This window comes from Guillardia theta (genome assembly GCF_000315625.1).
Source record: "Guillardia theta CCMP2712 unplaced genomic scaffold GUITHscaffold_85, whole genome shotgun sequence".
Classification (NCBI taxonomy): domain Eukaryota; class Cryptophyceae; order Pyrenomonadales; family Geminigeraceae; genus Guillardia; species Guillardia theta.
The window spans coordinates 1-11,747 of record NW_005434589.1 but is presented as its reverse complement, the minus strand read 5'-3'; the positions used below and the strand labels follow the sequence as shown (position 1 = coordinate 11,747).

The window sequence follows — 11,747 nt, the reverse complement described above, 5'->3', positions numbered from 1 at the left end:
AACTCGCCGGGCAAGGACCATAAAGGTTCTTGTACGCCTGAACCAGTATCAGCTTCGTCCTCGTCCTCGTCCTCGTCCTCGTCCTCTCCCTGTGCAATTCCTCTCCTCCTCGTCTCTCCCATTTCCCGTCCTCCTCCCCCCCTTCCTCCTCCTGCTTCACCTTCTCCTCCAGCCACTCGACGATCTCCTGCAGAGGGAGGAAGGCAGGTTTCGGGATGTACCGCTTTCCCACGCTCGCCATCGCCGCCTCCACCCTCCTCCACCTCTTCCTCACGTCCTGCGCCTCCTCCTCCTCCTCCCATGGCGCCGTCCACGCCTGCTCTAGCAGGAGGGTCCAGAGTTTCTTGACCACCTGCGGCAAGTTCATGGCGTCCTCCTGCACCTCTCCAGCTGACGACGCCAGCTCGCAGACTTCGAGAGCAACCTCGTAGCACTCGGCGTCAACCGAGCACCCGAACAAGTCCTGCAGCCCCATGGCCCTCTCCTGCATCCTCGCGGCCATGGCTCGGAGGGCGCTGCTGGGCTTGCGGCGGAGGAGAATGTCAACCTGCTCAAGCAGATGCTGCTGGATGTGGCAGATGTCCGCGTACTGGTCTAGCATGGTGGCCTGGTGCTGACTGTTGAGCATGCCTCCGTTGAGCTTCGCTGCCTTGGCGGCCTGCTCGCAGCTGGTCACGTGGGTGTTGGTTGAGAGGAGGGGGAGAGCGAGGAAGATAAGGGCGAGGAGAGCAGAGGGGAAAGAGAGGGGGGAAGGGAGAGGAGTCGACAAGCGAGTTGCAAGGAGGAGAGGAGAAGAAGAAGACGAAGAGAAGGAGAAGAGAAGGAGAGAAGGAGCGGAGAAGAGTAGGGGAGAGGAGAGGAGAGGAGAGGAGAGGAGAGGAGAGGAGAGGAGAGGAGAGGAGAGGAGAGGAGAGGAGAGGAGAGGAGAGGAGAGGAGAGGAGAGGAGAGGAGAGAAGGAGTAGCAGTGGGAAGGAAGGATCAGAAGTAGCAGCAGCACCTCACGGTACCAACGGATGCGATCGTCGAGGGTCGGCACCCCCTTCTCCACAGGCCTCACTGCCTCTTGCAAGCAGATCTCCCCTGCCTTAGAGAACTGCCCGGTCTCGTTGTACAGCTCCACCAGCTTGTCCGGGCCGTCCGGCCTGCCGCGGAGGAAGGCGATGAGGTGGTGCTGGGGGGCGGAGGACTTCTTGAGGAGGGGAAGGCGGCGGAGGATCGGCCAGAGCGACCCGAAGCTCGAGTCATCGAGGACGGAGCGGAAGACGACGTAGACGGTAGGGAAGAGGAACTCTTCGTTGGTGTTCACGTCGACAGAGGACACGCGGGAGGTGTAGAGCCCCTTGTGCTCTAGAGCGACCTCAAGCGCCTTGGTGAAGGAGGACTTGTCCGACTGGGATGCGAGGAGGTGGAGGAGGAGCTGCAGCTTCGCGGCCTCAGCTGGGGAGACGGGCTCCGACTTCTCCGAGAACCTCTTGAGGAGGACCTGGATGGCCGCCAGGTGCTCATTGAGCTCGCAGAAGCTGTCGCACATGCGATGAATGTCGTCCTCGTTCAAGTCCTTGCTGACCCGGTTGTAGAGCTCCCGGGCCTCGGACAGGCACTGCTGCACCCGATCGGGGTGGTACTGGTAGGACTCCCGGGCCTCCGCCAGGCACTTCCGGGCCCTCATCTTGCTGTGCTCGGCGGGTCTGAAGATGTTGGGGCACTGCTCCTCGATGTCCCGGATCAGCTTCTCCCTCCTGATCGCCGACCGCACCATGTAGTCGTTGACAGAGGACGGAGAGAAGGCCTGCTCGCCCGGGAGGAGGAGGCGAGGCTGCGAGGCGGGGCTCTGCTCGATAAGCTTCTCGATCACCGCGAGCACCTGCTGCTGCAGGTAGATCTCGTTCTGTTTTGGCTTCCCCACCAGCCGGAGGACTGCCGTCTTGAACTCAAGCTCCTTGATCTGCGACAAGTCCACCTCCTGCAGGATGCTGCCCAGCCCGTTCCGAGTTGCGATCGCCATGAAGGAGCAGACTTCCTTGCACATGTTCACCATGTCCCTTATCTCCCGCACTGACAGCGGCAGCCCTGGGCTGTTGACCGACGACGCAAAGCTCGAGCTCCCCAGCGCCATCCTCGACTGCGTCATTCCCAGGCCCTTCCCCCTGGGCAGCTTGTCCTCGTTGTCCGTGAGGAACTTAGCCAAGAGCTGCAGCTGCCACACCAGTCGCTCCCACTCGGAGTGGGAGAGGAGGGACGAGGAGGCGTCAAAAAGTTTGTACCACCAGACAGGACGCAGGAACCTTGAAAGGGCGATGAGCAAACCGCGCATGCGCGGCTCCTTGAGCTCCTCCTCTCGGAAGCTTGTGTGCGCTACCTGCTGCACGTCCACGTTGTATGCCGTGTGGAAAAACACGCTCGCTGCCTGCTCAGCCTCCGTCCTCCTCCTCGACGGGTCGCTGTACTGCTGCTGCCCTCCTCCTGCCTGGACCCACCAATAGATGGCGGAGGCGCATGCCTGCTCCTTAGGAAACCGGAGGAAGTAATGCCAGCCCTCTTTCCCCAGCATCCTTGCCTGGCTTTCCAAGGCTTCCGCGTGCTGAGAGGCAAACCTGAGCTTCTCCCACGGCTGCTGCCTGTGCACGACAACAACTCCGCTGCTTCCTATGCACAAGAACCTCCTCGGAGACGAGACGTGCTGCTGCAGGAGCTCGTTGGTGGACTGAACGGTCCCTCCCCTTGGGTTCGCCTTGGTCCCAGCAGGGACGACAGCAGATCCGCTCCCAGCAAGGCAGGTCACCTCCTCCAGCATCCACATCTGCACAGCACCGTACGCATCCGGCAAATGCTGGGCCATCGGGATCTCAAAGTAAACCTCCCTCTCCTCCGTTTCTGACTGGTTGTGCGTCCCAGCAATGCACACGACCAGGTTCGGCATGCCGAGCAAGAAGATGCCATGGCGGTACAAGGAGCACTGCACCCTCGTCTCCGGCATGCTCCTGCCTCCGTGCATGGCGGCAGCTGCAGAGGGAGGGGCCTTGGTAGATCTCACCCTGACTTGCTTCGATCCTTCCTGCCACTCGAGGAAGATCCTGTAGCCAGTCGAAGTGACCAGAACACACTGACACTGCACGCTCTCTGCCACGTCGATCGCATGCACAGCGACGATGTCATGGTCTGCTGCCTTCGCTCCCTGACTCATCGGCATCCTCCTTGCCTGCTCGATCCCCTGCGTTGCCCTCTCAAGGTCCGACCGGCCCAGGTACTGAACTCCCGACCGGCCGTCAGGCCCGAGGGAGTAGCGACAGATGTAGCTTCTCTGCATGGCAGACCGCTGGGAGTCTTGCTCGGCCCGTTGCTGGGAGAGGGCGTAGAGGATGTGCCTAGAGGAATCATAGACCATCTCAGTGATGGGGTCTGTGTCCACCGTCTTGATCATCCGCGAGACACCGCGGAAGATTTCATCGAAGCGGAAGGACTGGCATGACTTCTTTCGGAACTTCCTCGGGCGCCAGAAGGAGCTGCCAAGAAAAAGCAGCTCTCAGTACGATGTAGCGGCCAAGCGGCAGGTGTGTGTGTGCGGGGGGTTGCTCCTTACCTCAAAGAGTAATCGTCCTCATCGTAGTGAAGCTCGTACACGCAGCCATCGGAGCACCCGATGAAGAGTCGACCAAGTGGAGTCGAGACCATCTTGCAGACGTACGACTCAACGGGGATCTCGATGTTGGTGTCATGGATGACGATCTCCGTCTCAGTCAGCTCAAGCTTGAACAGCTCCACACTCTCTCGCAAGCCAACGGCCAGGAAGAACATGGGCATCCCGTCGCAGTCGTACGTCTTGCTCGGGTCCGGTCGCACGAGGCAGACCGCTGTCACGTAGTCTTTGCAGTGCAAGGTCCGTGCGGGAGGACGAGTCCCTTCCTGCGGGACCTAGGAGGAGCATATGAGGACGAAAGTTCACAGCAGGCACGGCTTACAGGAGACCAAAGGCAGATGACGTCGTCCACGGAAGCCCAGGCGATGTTGATCTCGCGCAGGATTCCGAAGAAGCAGAGGTCCCGCATGTTCTCCAACCTGCTCACAACAAGGTCCGGGAGGCGATCTCGGCTCTCCGCTGAGAACTCGATCCCAACGTCGTCTGCCTCATACACGCTGTTGCGCTCTCCTGCCCACTGACCCCTCAGCCTCATCCTCTCATCGTTGTCCATCTCTTCATCCAGCAGCTGCAACGTCGTTGCCGTCAGTCGATGGCATCCTCCGCCAACATGGCAGCTCCTCACCTTGTGAACTCTTGCCAACGATTCAGCCTTGTGTACAGCCGGATCCAGCGCTTGATCGGCTGAGCGCAGAGACTCCCCGGCATGGCTCACGTTGGAAGGGAAGAATGACCTGTCATGTCCAAAGATGGACATGATGACTGCACAGAGCAAAGAAATTCAGCGACTTAAATCATAGCCGCGTCCGCATCGAGATTCAATTCGTTCTACAAGCATTCTTGACCAAAGACAGATAACAACTCTCACCATCGTCACTTGTAGCCCAAACATACACATGTATGCTACTATGATATCTACTCGCTCTTCGCTTTCCTTCCAACCATCGCGTATCAATCCCCCGCTTTCAACTGCGCCGAGTTTTACACTATCCGCCCTTCACCTTGTCCTTCATTCTTCATCCTCAGCATCGAACGTCCTTTCTCACTGTCGCTTTCTTTCTCACTGATGTTACATCTGTTTCATCATTTTTCCCTGACATCCTATCACGTTCATCTTCCATACATCCCCTCGCCCCCCTTCCTTCCACAGGCTTCCTTGCCCCATTTCTCTGTTTCCTCTCACTTTCGCTCTCTTCCCATCCCTTGCCCTCCCTCCCTTCCTGTTCCTCTTCGCCATCCTTGATGTCATTCTTCCCCTCTCAATCTTCTCTCCTCTTCCTCTCTCCCTCCTTCTCCCCGCCTTCTCTCCTTCGAGCCGCACGAGGATCCGCAGCATGAAGCGGGCGGGAGGAGAGATGATCACCGGTGGTGATATCGTCCAAATATCTGGGTGGGGTACTAATGTTGAAGTTGAGGAGGTACTGGTGGTCATCCACATTCAAAGTACGGGTACATTGACTCACACGATTAGTATAAATAGGGGGTTGGGGTACTTTATGGAGGGGTACTTTTTTCAATTTCAGATTGAAATTTCAAGCTCGCCCCAGGTGTGAGTTTAGAAAATCCTGTGGGGCAGAGACTGAAGTTGAGGATCCGGGCGGGACCCACCCCACCCCCGGTGAATTCACTTCGACGAGCCCTACCCCTTGATATTTTCTCACCACCCCTTCTATTGTCGCCCCTTACCATTTTTGTTGCATGTCACCCCGTCCATTGACGTTATATAACCCCCTGTAAATACCCTACCACCGAGAGTAAATACCCCCACCCATCTGTTGGTACCCCTACCCCAGCAGTTGCTCAATAGTGGTAGTGCGGACACGACGGCAGAAATGCGACCTAATAGGTAAACTGCAGGGAGAAAATGGCAAAGAGGGGGCGGGAGGAGGAGGAAGGAGTGAGGAAGAGGAGGGATTATGAATGAAGGGACGAGAAGGATGGATGGAGGAGTGGAGATGAGATGATGGAGATGAGATGATGAAGGGCAAGGGTAGTCAGGAACTGTGTGGGACGCAACGAGGGACGTTCTTGTGCCAGAGCAACGATGGCGGGAAGGGCTGAAAAGAAGAGGTAGCGAGAAAGGACCAGGAAAGAAGATGAGGATCAAGGGAGTGGGTGATTGCCAGTATGTGGGAAAGATGCGGAGTGAACAGGATTTAAACGCCGAGGGCCGGGTGCCGGTGGTAGGTGGGACCGGAGAAAAGGAGAGGGAGGTCGGGGAGGGGGGGCAGGGAGGGGATGGTACTGCATGATGGCATGGGTTGAAGCGTCTAATTTCACCTTGCGTTTGCAGGAGCTTGTCCAGAGACAGAGATGGGGGAAGTAGAGGTCGAGACAGAGATCAGCGGCGAGATAGGCGCAGTCGAGACAGAGATCAGCGGCGAGATAGGCGCAGCCGAAGCAGGGACTTGAGCAGGAGCAGGAGCAGGGACAGGAGGAGCAGGAGCCGGGACAGGCGGAGCAGGAGCCGAGATAGGCGGAGCCGGAGCAGGGACAGGAGGAGCAGGAGCAGGAGCAGGGACAGGAGGAGCAGGAGCAGGAGCAGGAGCAGGAGCAGAAGAAGCCGAAGCAGGGACAGAAGCAAGGAAAGAGAGAGGAGCAGAGAGAGGAGGGGGCTCGAGAGGGGAAGAGAAGACAGAGGCAGAGATGACAGGGATCGTGGCCAGAAGAGAGAGAGTGGGGGTGGAGAGGATGAAGCATACCGCGAGTACAGGTGAACTGCGTCTCCGCTACTCGACGTTGGTTTTAACTTCCGCAGACGCAAGATGAGCGTCTCCGGGGCAGAGGCTTTTGCAAGAAGGGCGGGACTCTCAGGCCCAGGGGGCTCAGGTCCTCCGATTCAAAGGAGGGACAATGATTGGACGTGCCCGAAATGTCAGGCCAACGTGTTTGGGAGCAAGACTGAATGCTTCAAGGTCTGGAATCTGGATATGACTTCACCGCTGATGTTGCGCTCAGTGTGGAACAAAGAGGCCCTTCGATGCGAGCCAGAGGGGGCAACAACAAGCACGTCCGATAGGGAGAATGCCGGAGTTGTACTCCATCAAGAAGGGAAAGGTTGTTCGAGTTGCCGACTTCGGAGCCTTCGTGGAGATCGAGGGCTGCACCAAGTGGGGACTCGTCCATGTCAGTCAGTTGACGGACTCTGGTCGAGGTACGCGTATTGAACCCAAGGACATCGTTGATGTTGGTGATGATGTGTGGGTCAAGGTGAGCGTGCTCAGGTGGTGGAGCGGAGGACAGTGCTGAAGGGAGGATGGATAGGTGTGCGAGATCGACGAGGAGCAGGGGAAGATCTCTCTGAGCATGAAGTATGCGTCACAGGTGCCTTGAGCTATGCTAGCTCCTTGCCACGTGGACATGAGCATGGCTGACCTCGCTTGCTCAGGCATCTGGCAGAGACTTGGACCCGGAGAACGCAGAATACCTCGTAGAGAAGAGCAGGAGGAGGTCATAGTAGGTGATACTTGCTTTCCGGAGGCTGAAGAGGACATTGCAGTGGTCCTGGAGGCCACAGGGATCGAGAGAGGAAGATCGACATCGATGACCCACTTGCTCGGTTTGTTGACTGCCCATCCCTGCAAAACTCCCTCCCCATCCCCTTGCGTCCTCCTTCCTCCTCCTTCCTCTCCTCCTCCATGGGCTGCCCGATCCTGACTTCACTGAACCCTCAGCCCTGGACAATTCCGTGAAGATGCCTGGGCGCTGCTGCAGAAGAAGTTTGAAATCTGCCTGTGATGATTGTCTTCTTACCATCTTTGCCTCAACAGAAGCAAGAGGGGCCATGACGGTCAATCCGGCGATTACGCGATCGTCAGGTCACCATCTCCAGACGTAGCCACCATCCCCAGCATATCACTTCTCGTCTGACTTGTTGATGCAGCAAGATGCACGGAGGATGTCGGGAGGGAGCGCGAGGGAGGTGAAGGACGAGCTGCTGCTGCTGCGGCTGCTGCTGCTGTCCAGACTCCTCACTTGTTGAGTTCGAGCAGGGCGACAAGGATGAGATGAAGAAGCTCAAGGCTATGCTCAAGGAGGTGACCACAATGTGAGCTCGTCAAGTTTGCTCGCCTCTTAGCCCTTTGCACAGGAGAAGAAGAAGAAGGACAAGAAGAAGAAGGTGCCATCTCCTGCTCTCTGCCCGTCTCTGCCCTAATGTTGAGTGCGCTCCAAGGATAAGAAGCACAAGAAGCACAAGAAGCACAAGGTGAGAGACGATCTTCGTTCCTCCCCTCCTACCAGCGTCGTGTGACATTCGGATCAGAAGGACAAGCAAGCAAAGAAAGACTCCGCGTCCTCCAGTGACTCGAGCGATTGATTCCCCGGGCCAGCTGACCGTGGCACGGGTTGACTCGCCTCCTCTAACTTCAAGTCTTGGCGACTCAGCGGCATCGCCGCGATTGTCACTAGAGCTGAGTTCACTTTCGTCAGTGGCATGGGCTGGATTGGTTCAAGTTTTCAAGTTTATCTTTACTGATTGAACTCGGAACTATAAGTTCTTTCCGTGTTTCCCGCCTTGTCTTCTTTACTCAAAGTTGAATTAAAAATCAGTACGAGGACAATCTTGCCGCTCACGCCGGACGATCATCGGATCATCCGATGATCGGATTGCCGCCGCCGGGCCTTCAAGTTAACTTAGTAACAACCTGTGACCATAGCGCTATGCAGAGCGCTAACTTCCGGAGCCTGGAGCGTGGCCCGGAGTCGGGTAACCGGCCGGTCCGATCGGACCGTCACTCCGACCGACTCCGGCCCGAGCCGCTGAGCATCGGAGGCTCACGGTCACCACCGAGGCTGGTCTTTTACTCAAAGTTAAGTAATAAATAGTACGAGGCTTGCATAACCCGGCGATGGCCGGAAAGGGGCCCCGGCGGGGGCGGGGGGCTAGCTGGAGGGGGTGGTTTCCCAGTGATGTACCGTATTTACCAGGGGTAGTCTTTAAAATGAAAAAAAATTAGGTCAACAAGGTGGCCTGTACCCCGGAAGTGCCGGGTCGTTTTAGGGAAGGGGGGTAGGGTACCACGAGTTTAACAAGTTCATTGCATGGTGGGGTGGTAGGTACTTGGTAAGTAGGGGGTTAATTCTAAGTTGATGCTAGGTATTCCCTGGGGTGGGTGTAGCAACAAGAAGAGTTTGTGTGAGGGTAGGGGGTGGTGCTAGTACCGGTAGGTAAAGGTGCTGTACGGGAAAAGTTTTATGGACCTCAGGTAGACCTGTAGACACAAAAGGAGGGGTAGGGGGTTTAAAACACGATCTTATCACTCATTCTTGAGTGATAGAAGGGGGTACATGTAAGTAGAAAAGGGGGTAGTATTTTTAGAAGATCGAATCGGATGGGTGGGTAAGGGGGAAACTGCCCGACGATACAGGTGGGGTGAGAATGATCAAAATGTTGATATCTAGGGTGGGGTGGTTCTAGGATTGAAGAGGGTGAAATGGAGGGGTAGGGTAGTGAGCTGTCTGGTGGAATTTTACGGAGAAGATTTCATGGAGGGGTGGGGTGTATCAAGACCTTATCAATGGGGTGTATTTCATAGGTCATAAAGGGGGTGATATCCAAGGGGGTAGTGATTGAAGTAGGGGTGCTATACGGATCTACAAACTCAGAACACAGGGGGTGGGTTGTCAAACAGGCGGGTATTTGTAAGGCAGTACGAGGACAGAAAGGAAGGTGGGGGTGCTTGCAAGTGTGTGGTTTATGGGGTACTTTGATCTCTAAAGTAGGGGTGATACAGAACACCTCCGTGTTCAACAAGGGGTACTGAAATCAAAATATAGATATGGGGGTGGATAAACTCTAGAGGGTGGATATTGCGGGGGTAGGGGTAGTAAAAAAATTCTCATTGGGGGTAGGGTGTACAAATTACTTCACATGTACTTCACATGTGAAGTACGGAAAATGTCATGGCGAGGAAGGGGAAGAGGGGAGGAGGGGAGGGCGGCGAGCGAGGAGTAGAGCACACCACAGCAGGCAACGATGGAAGAGAAGAAGAACTGAAGGCAAGGGATGAATGCTGTGAAGAAACGGAGAGGAGAGGGTAAAGGGGCATGCGTCAGAGTTTCTTGGTGAAGCTCTTCCACTATGCAGTGAAGTGAGAGAGTGGCGCTCAGGCCGGATGGGGCAACGAGTATGGTGAGATGAGACATAGATTAGGTATACGAATGAGTTGGTCAGCAAGAAAGAGCAAGAGAAAGAGTTTAGAGGAATGAAAAGGCGAAATTCATTAGAAGCGACACGAGACAGTCACCTGAACAAATTGGCATCGACCGAGGAGGTGGAAGGCTAAGCAAGGAGGCAAAGGGGAAGAAATCATAGCAGGTCTGAAGAGCTACTGCGAAGCAGGCTTTTATCACGATTAGACGAGGATATGATGAGTTCAAGAGAGAGCTGAGGCAAAGAAGGCGGAAAAGCTGTAAAGCCGAAAGCAGTGCCTTGAAATTCGCAGGATACAAGAGGAGGCGAGATAGCAAGAGCATTCCCTGCAGATTCTTTGCAGAGACTCATCTTAGAGATTTTCAGGAAGTCTTGATGTTCCAGGGGGTTTACTGGAACAATCAGTGTTTTGTTTGGTACAAACGCAAAAAGCAGAACAGTTCTCAGAGTTTTAGGAGGAATTGAGCTCCGTTTTGTCTGCGCGTGCTCTCCCGATATGAACCATCTTGCCTTGAGGATGAGCTCTGTCGAAGAAATCTGTGAGCTGAAGAAACGATTTCGAGCCTGGAGTGATGGTGTTAGAGAAACAAGCCTCAAGTGAGAAAGACGAAGAGGGAACGACCGAGTTAGGAGAAAGAGGAGTGCAGTTGAAATCAGATCTCGAGGAAGCATGTTTGGTCAGATGCCCCCACGACGACCGTGCGTGCGGCTGGACTGCATTCCAGCACGGCTGACATGAGAGTTTGACTTGTTGGTGCCCCACAGGAAGTCCGAGGGAGGAGGAAATTAGAAGCTGCCGAAGACTCAGGGCTCGACGACTGGAGCAGCAGCCAACAGAAATAATCAGCCACGACGACTAGGAAAAGCTAAGCCCTTCCAAACCAGTCCCTCCTCCTGCTACCATGAACGCGTCCCTCCCCTTCCGGATGGACCTGCCTCGCTTCGTCCACAAGAAGCGACAGCTGTCCAAGACGACCATCGCGTGCGACAGGTGTAAGATGCAGAAGCTGCGGTGCGACGAGCAGGTCCCTTGCACTCGCTGCCTCAAGCGCGGGAGGCACGAGGAGTGCACGCGCAGGGGCGAGTTTGTGACCTGCGTCGTGCCGACTTGGGGCAGCTCCGCGCTTCCGAGCATGTCAAAGTCAGCGATCCGGCTGAACTCCAAGGCGCCCGACGGGAACGTGCTCGTCAAGGGCAAGAGCATGTGCAAGGAGTGCGGGAAGGGGGTCACGTGCTTCCACAAGCTGCTGTGCGGGAGCTGCCTGCTGTCGGCAGAGCAGTGCAAGCTGTGCGAGGAGGAGCTGGAGAAAGCAGCAATGGAGCACCTTCTGGACGTGGGGGAGATTAAGACCCCCGTAAAGCCATCCGACGTGCCCCTAACCCTCACCAGCGACGCGCCGCAGCTGAAGGAGCGGGCTGATACCGAGCTGCTGGGCGGAGAGGAGGGGATCCACGAGGTTGACCTGCTGGCAACTGACCCGCAAGACCTGCTCGTCTCGGGCTTCTTGACCGACTACGACCTGGGCTCGTTCACGGGGGTCGACCGACTCCAGTTCTTCAACGAGGACTGGCTGCTGCAGGAGTTCAGCTCGGGTTGACGAGCTAGGGTCCTGCTGGACTATATGTGCTGAGAGGTTTGTGTTGTCATGTGTTAATAAGACGAGAAAAAGAATGCCTCCTTCTCCTCCTCCTCCTCCTCCTCCTCCTCTCGACAGCGTCTACCACCCAGCAGCTGCCGGGATGCCGTCGTTAACAATGGTGTAGCTGACTTCTCAGCTCGCCCTCACCAGCCTGCGCGGGCTCACACCTGCTGGGCTGCTGGCCGGGGGTCATGGCAATGGCAGGAGTTTGCGGGAGCTACCTCTGCTGACCCGCGGACGGGACGAGGCGACCGGGGGAAGGGGATCGCTTTGAGGAGGGGCCTGCAGAGAAGAGCTGAGGGGGAAGAAGGGAGG

The 11,747-nt window shown here is 56.4% G+C and overlaps 3 protein-coding genes across 3 annotated transcripts; 2 read left to right on the top strand and 1 right to left on the bottom strand.

Annotated features, from left to right (window-relative positions):
• Positions 1-156: 156 nt before the first annotated feature.
• NUP155 (Nup155, nuclear pore complex component) lies at positions 157-4,395 on the bottom strand (the record flags this gene model as incomplete). The annotated part of the gene is made up of 5 exons (XM_005825237.1): positions 157-187; positions 264-658; positions 999-3,504; positions 3,582-3,913; positions 3,961-4,395. The coding sequence occupies 5 exons, from the start codon at positions 4,393-4,395 to the stop codon at positions 157-159; spliced, it is 3,699 nt and encodes a 1,232-aa protein (XP_005825294.1).
• A 2,008-nt stretch (positions 4,396-6,403) lies between these two features.
• On the top strand, positions 6,404-7,956 carry GUITHDRAFT_115461 (hypothetical protein; the record flags this gene model as incomplete). The annotated part of the gene is made up of 12 exons (XM_005825236.1): positions 6,404-6,553; positions 6,597-6,848; positions 6,903-6,962; positions 7,027-7,088; positions 7,138-7,197; positions 7,313-7,372; positions 7,409-7,472; positions 7,522-7,560; positions 7,631-7,675; positions 7,729-7,758; positions 7,813-7,845; positions 7,903-7,956. 12 exons carry the CDS (start codon positions 6,404-6,406, stop codon positions 7,954-7,956), a joined length of 909 nt encoding a protein of 302 aa, XP_005825293.1.
• A 2,762-nt stretch (positions 7,957-10,718) lies between these two features.
• Positions 10,719-11,390, top strand: GUITHDRAFT_115460 (hypothetical protein; the record flags this gene model as incomplete). The annotated part of the gene is made up of 1 exon (XM_005825235.1): positions 10,719-11,390. The coding sequence occupies one exon, from the start codon at positions 10,719-10,721 to the stop codon at positions 11,388-11,390; it is 672 nt and encodes a 223-aa protein (XP_005825292.1).
• Positions 11,391-11,747: the final 357 nt, after the last annotated feature.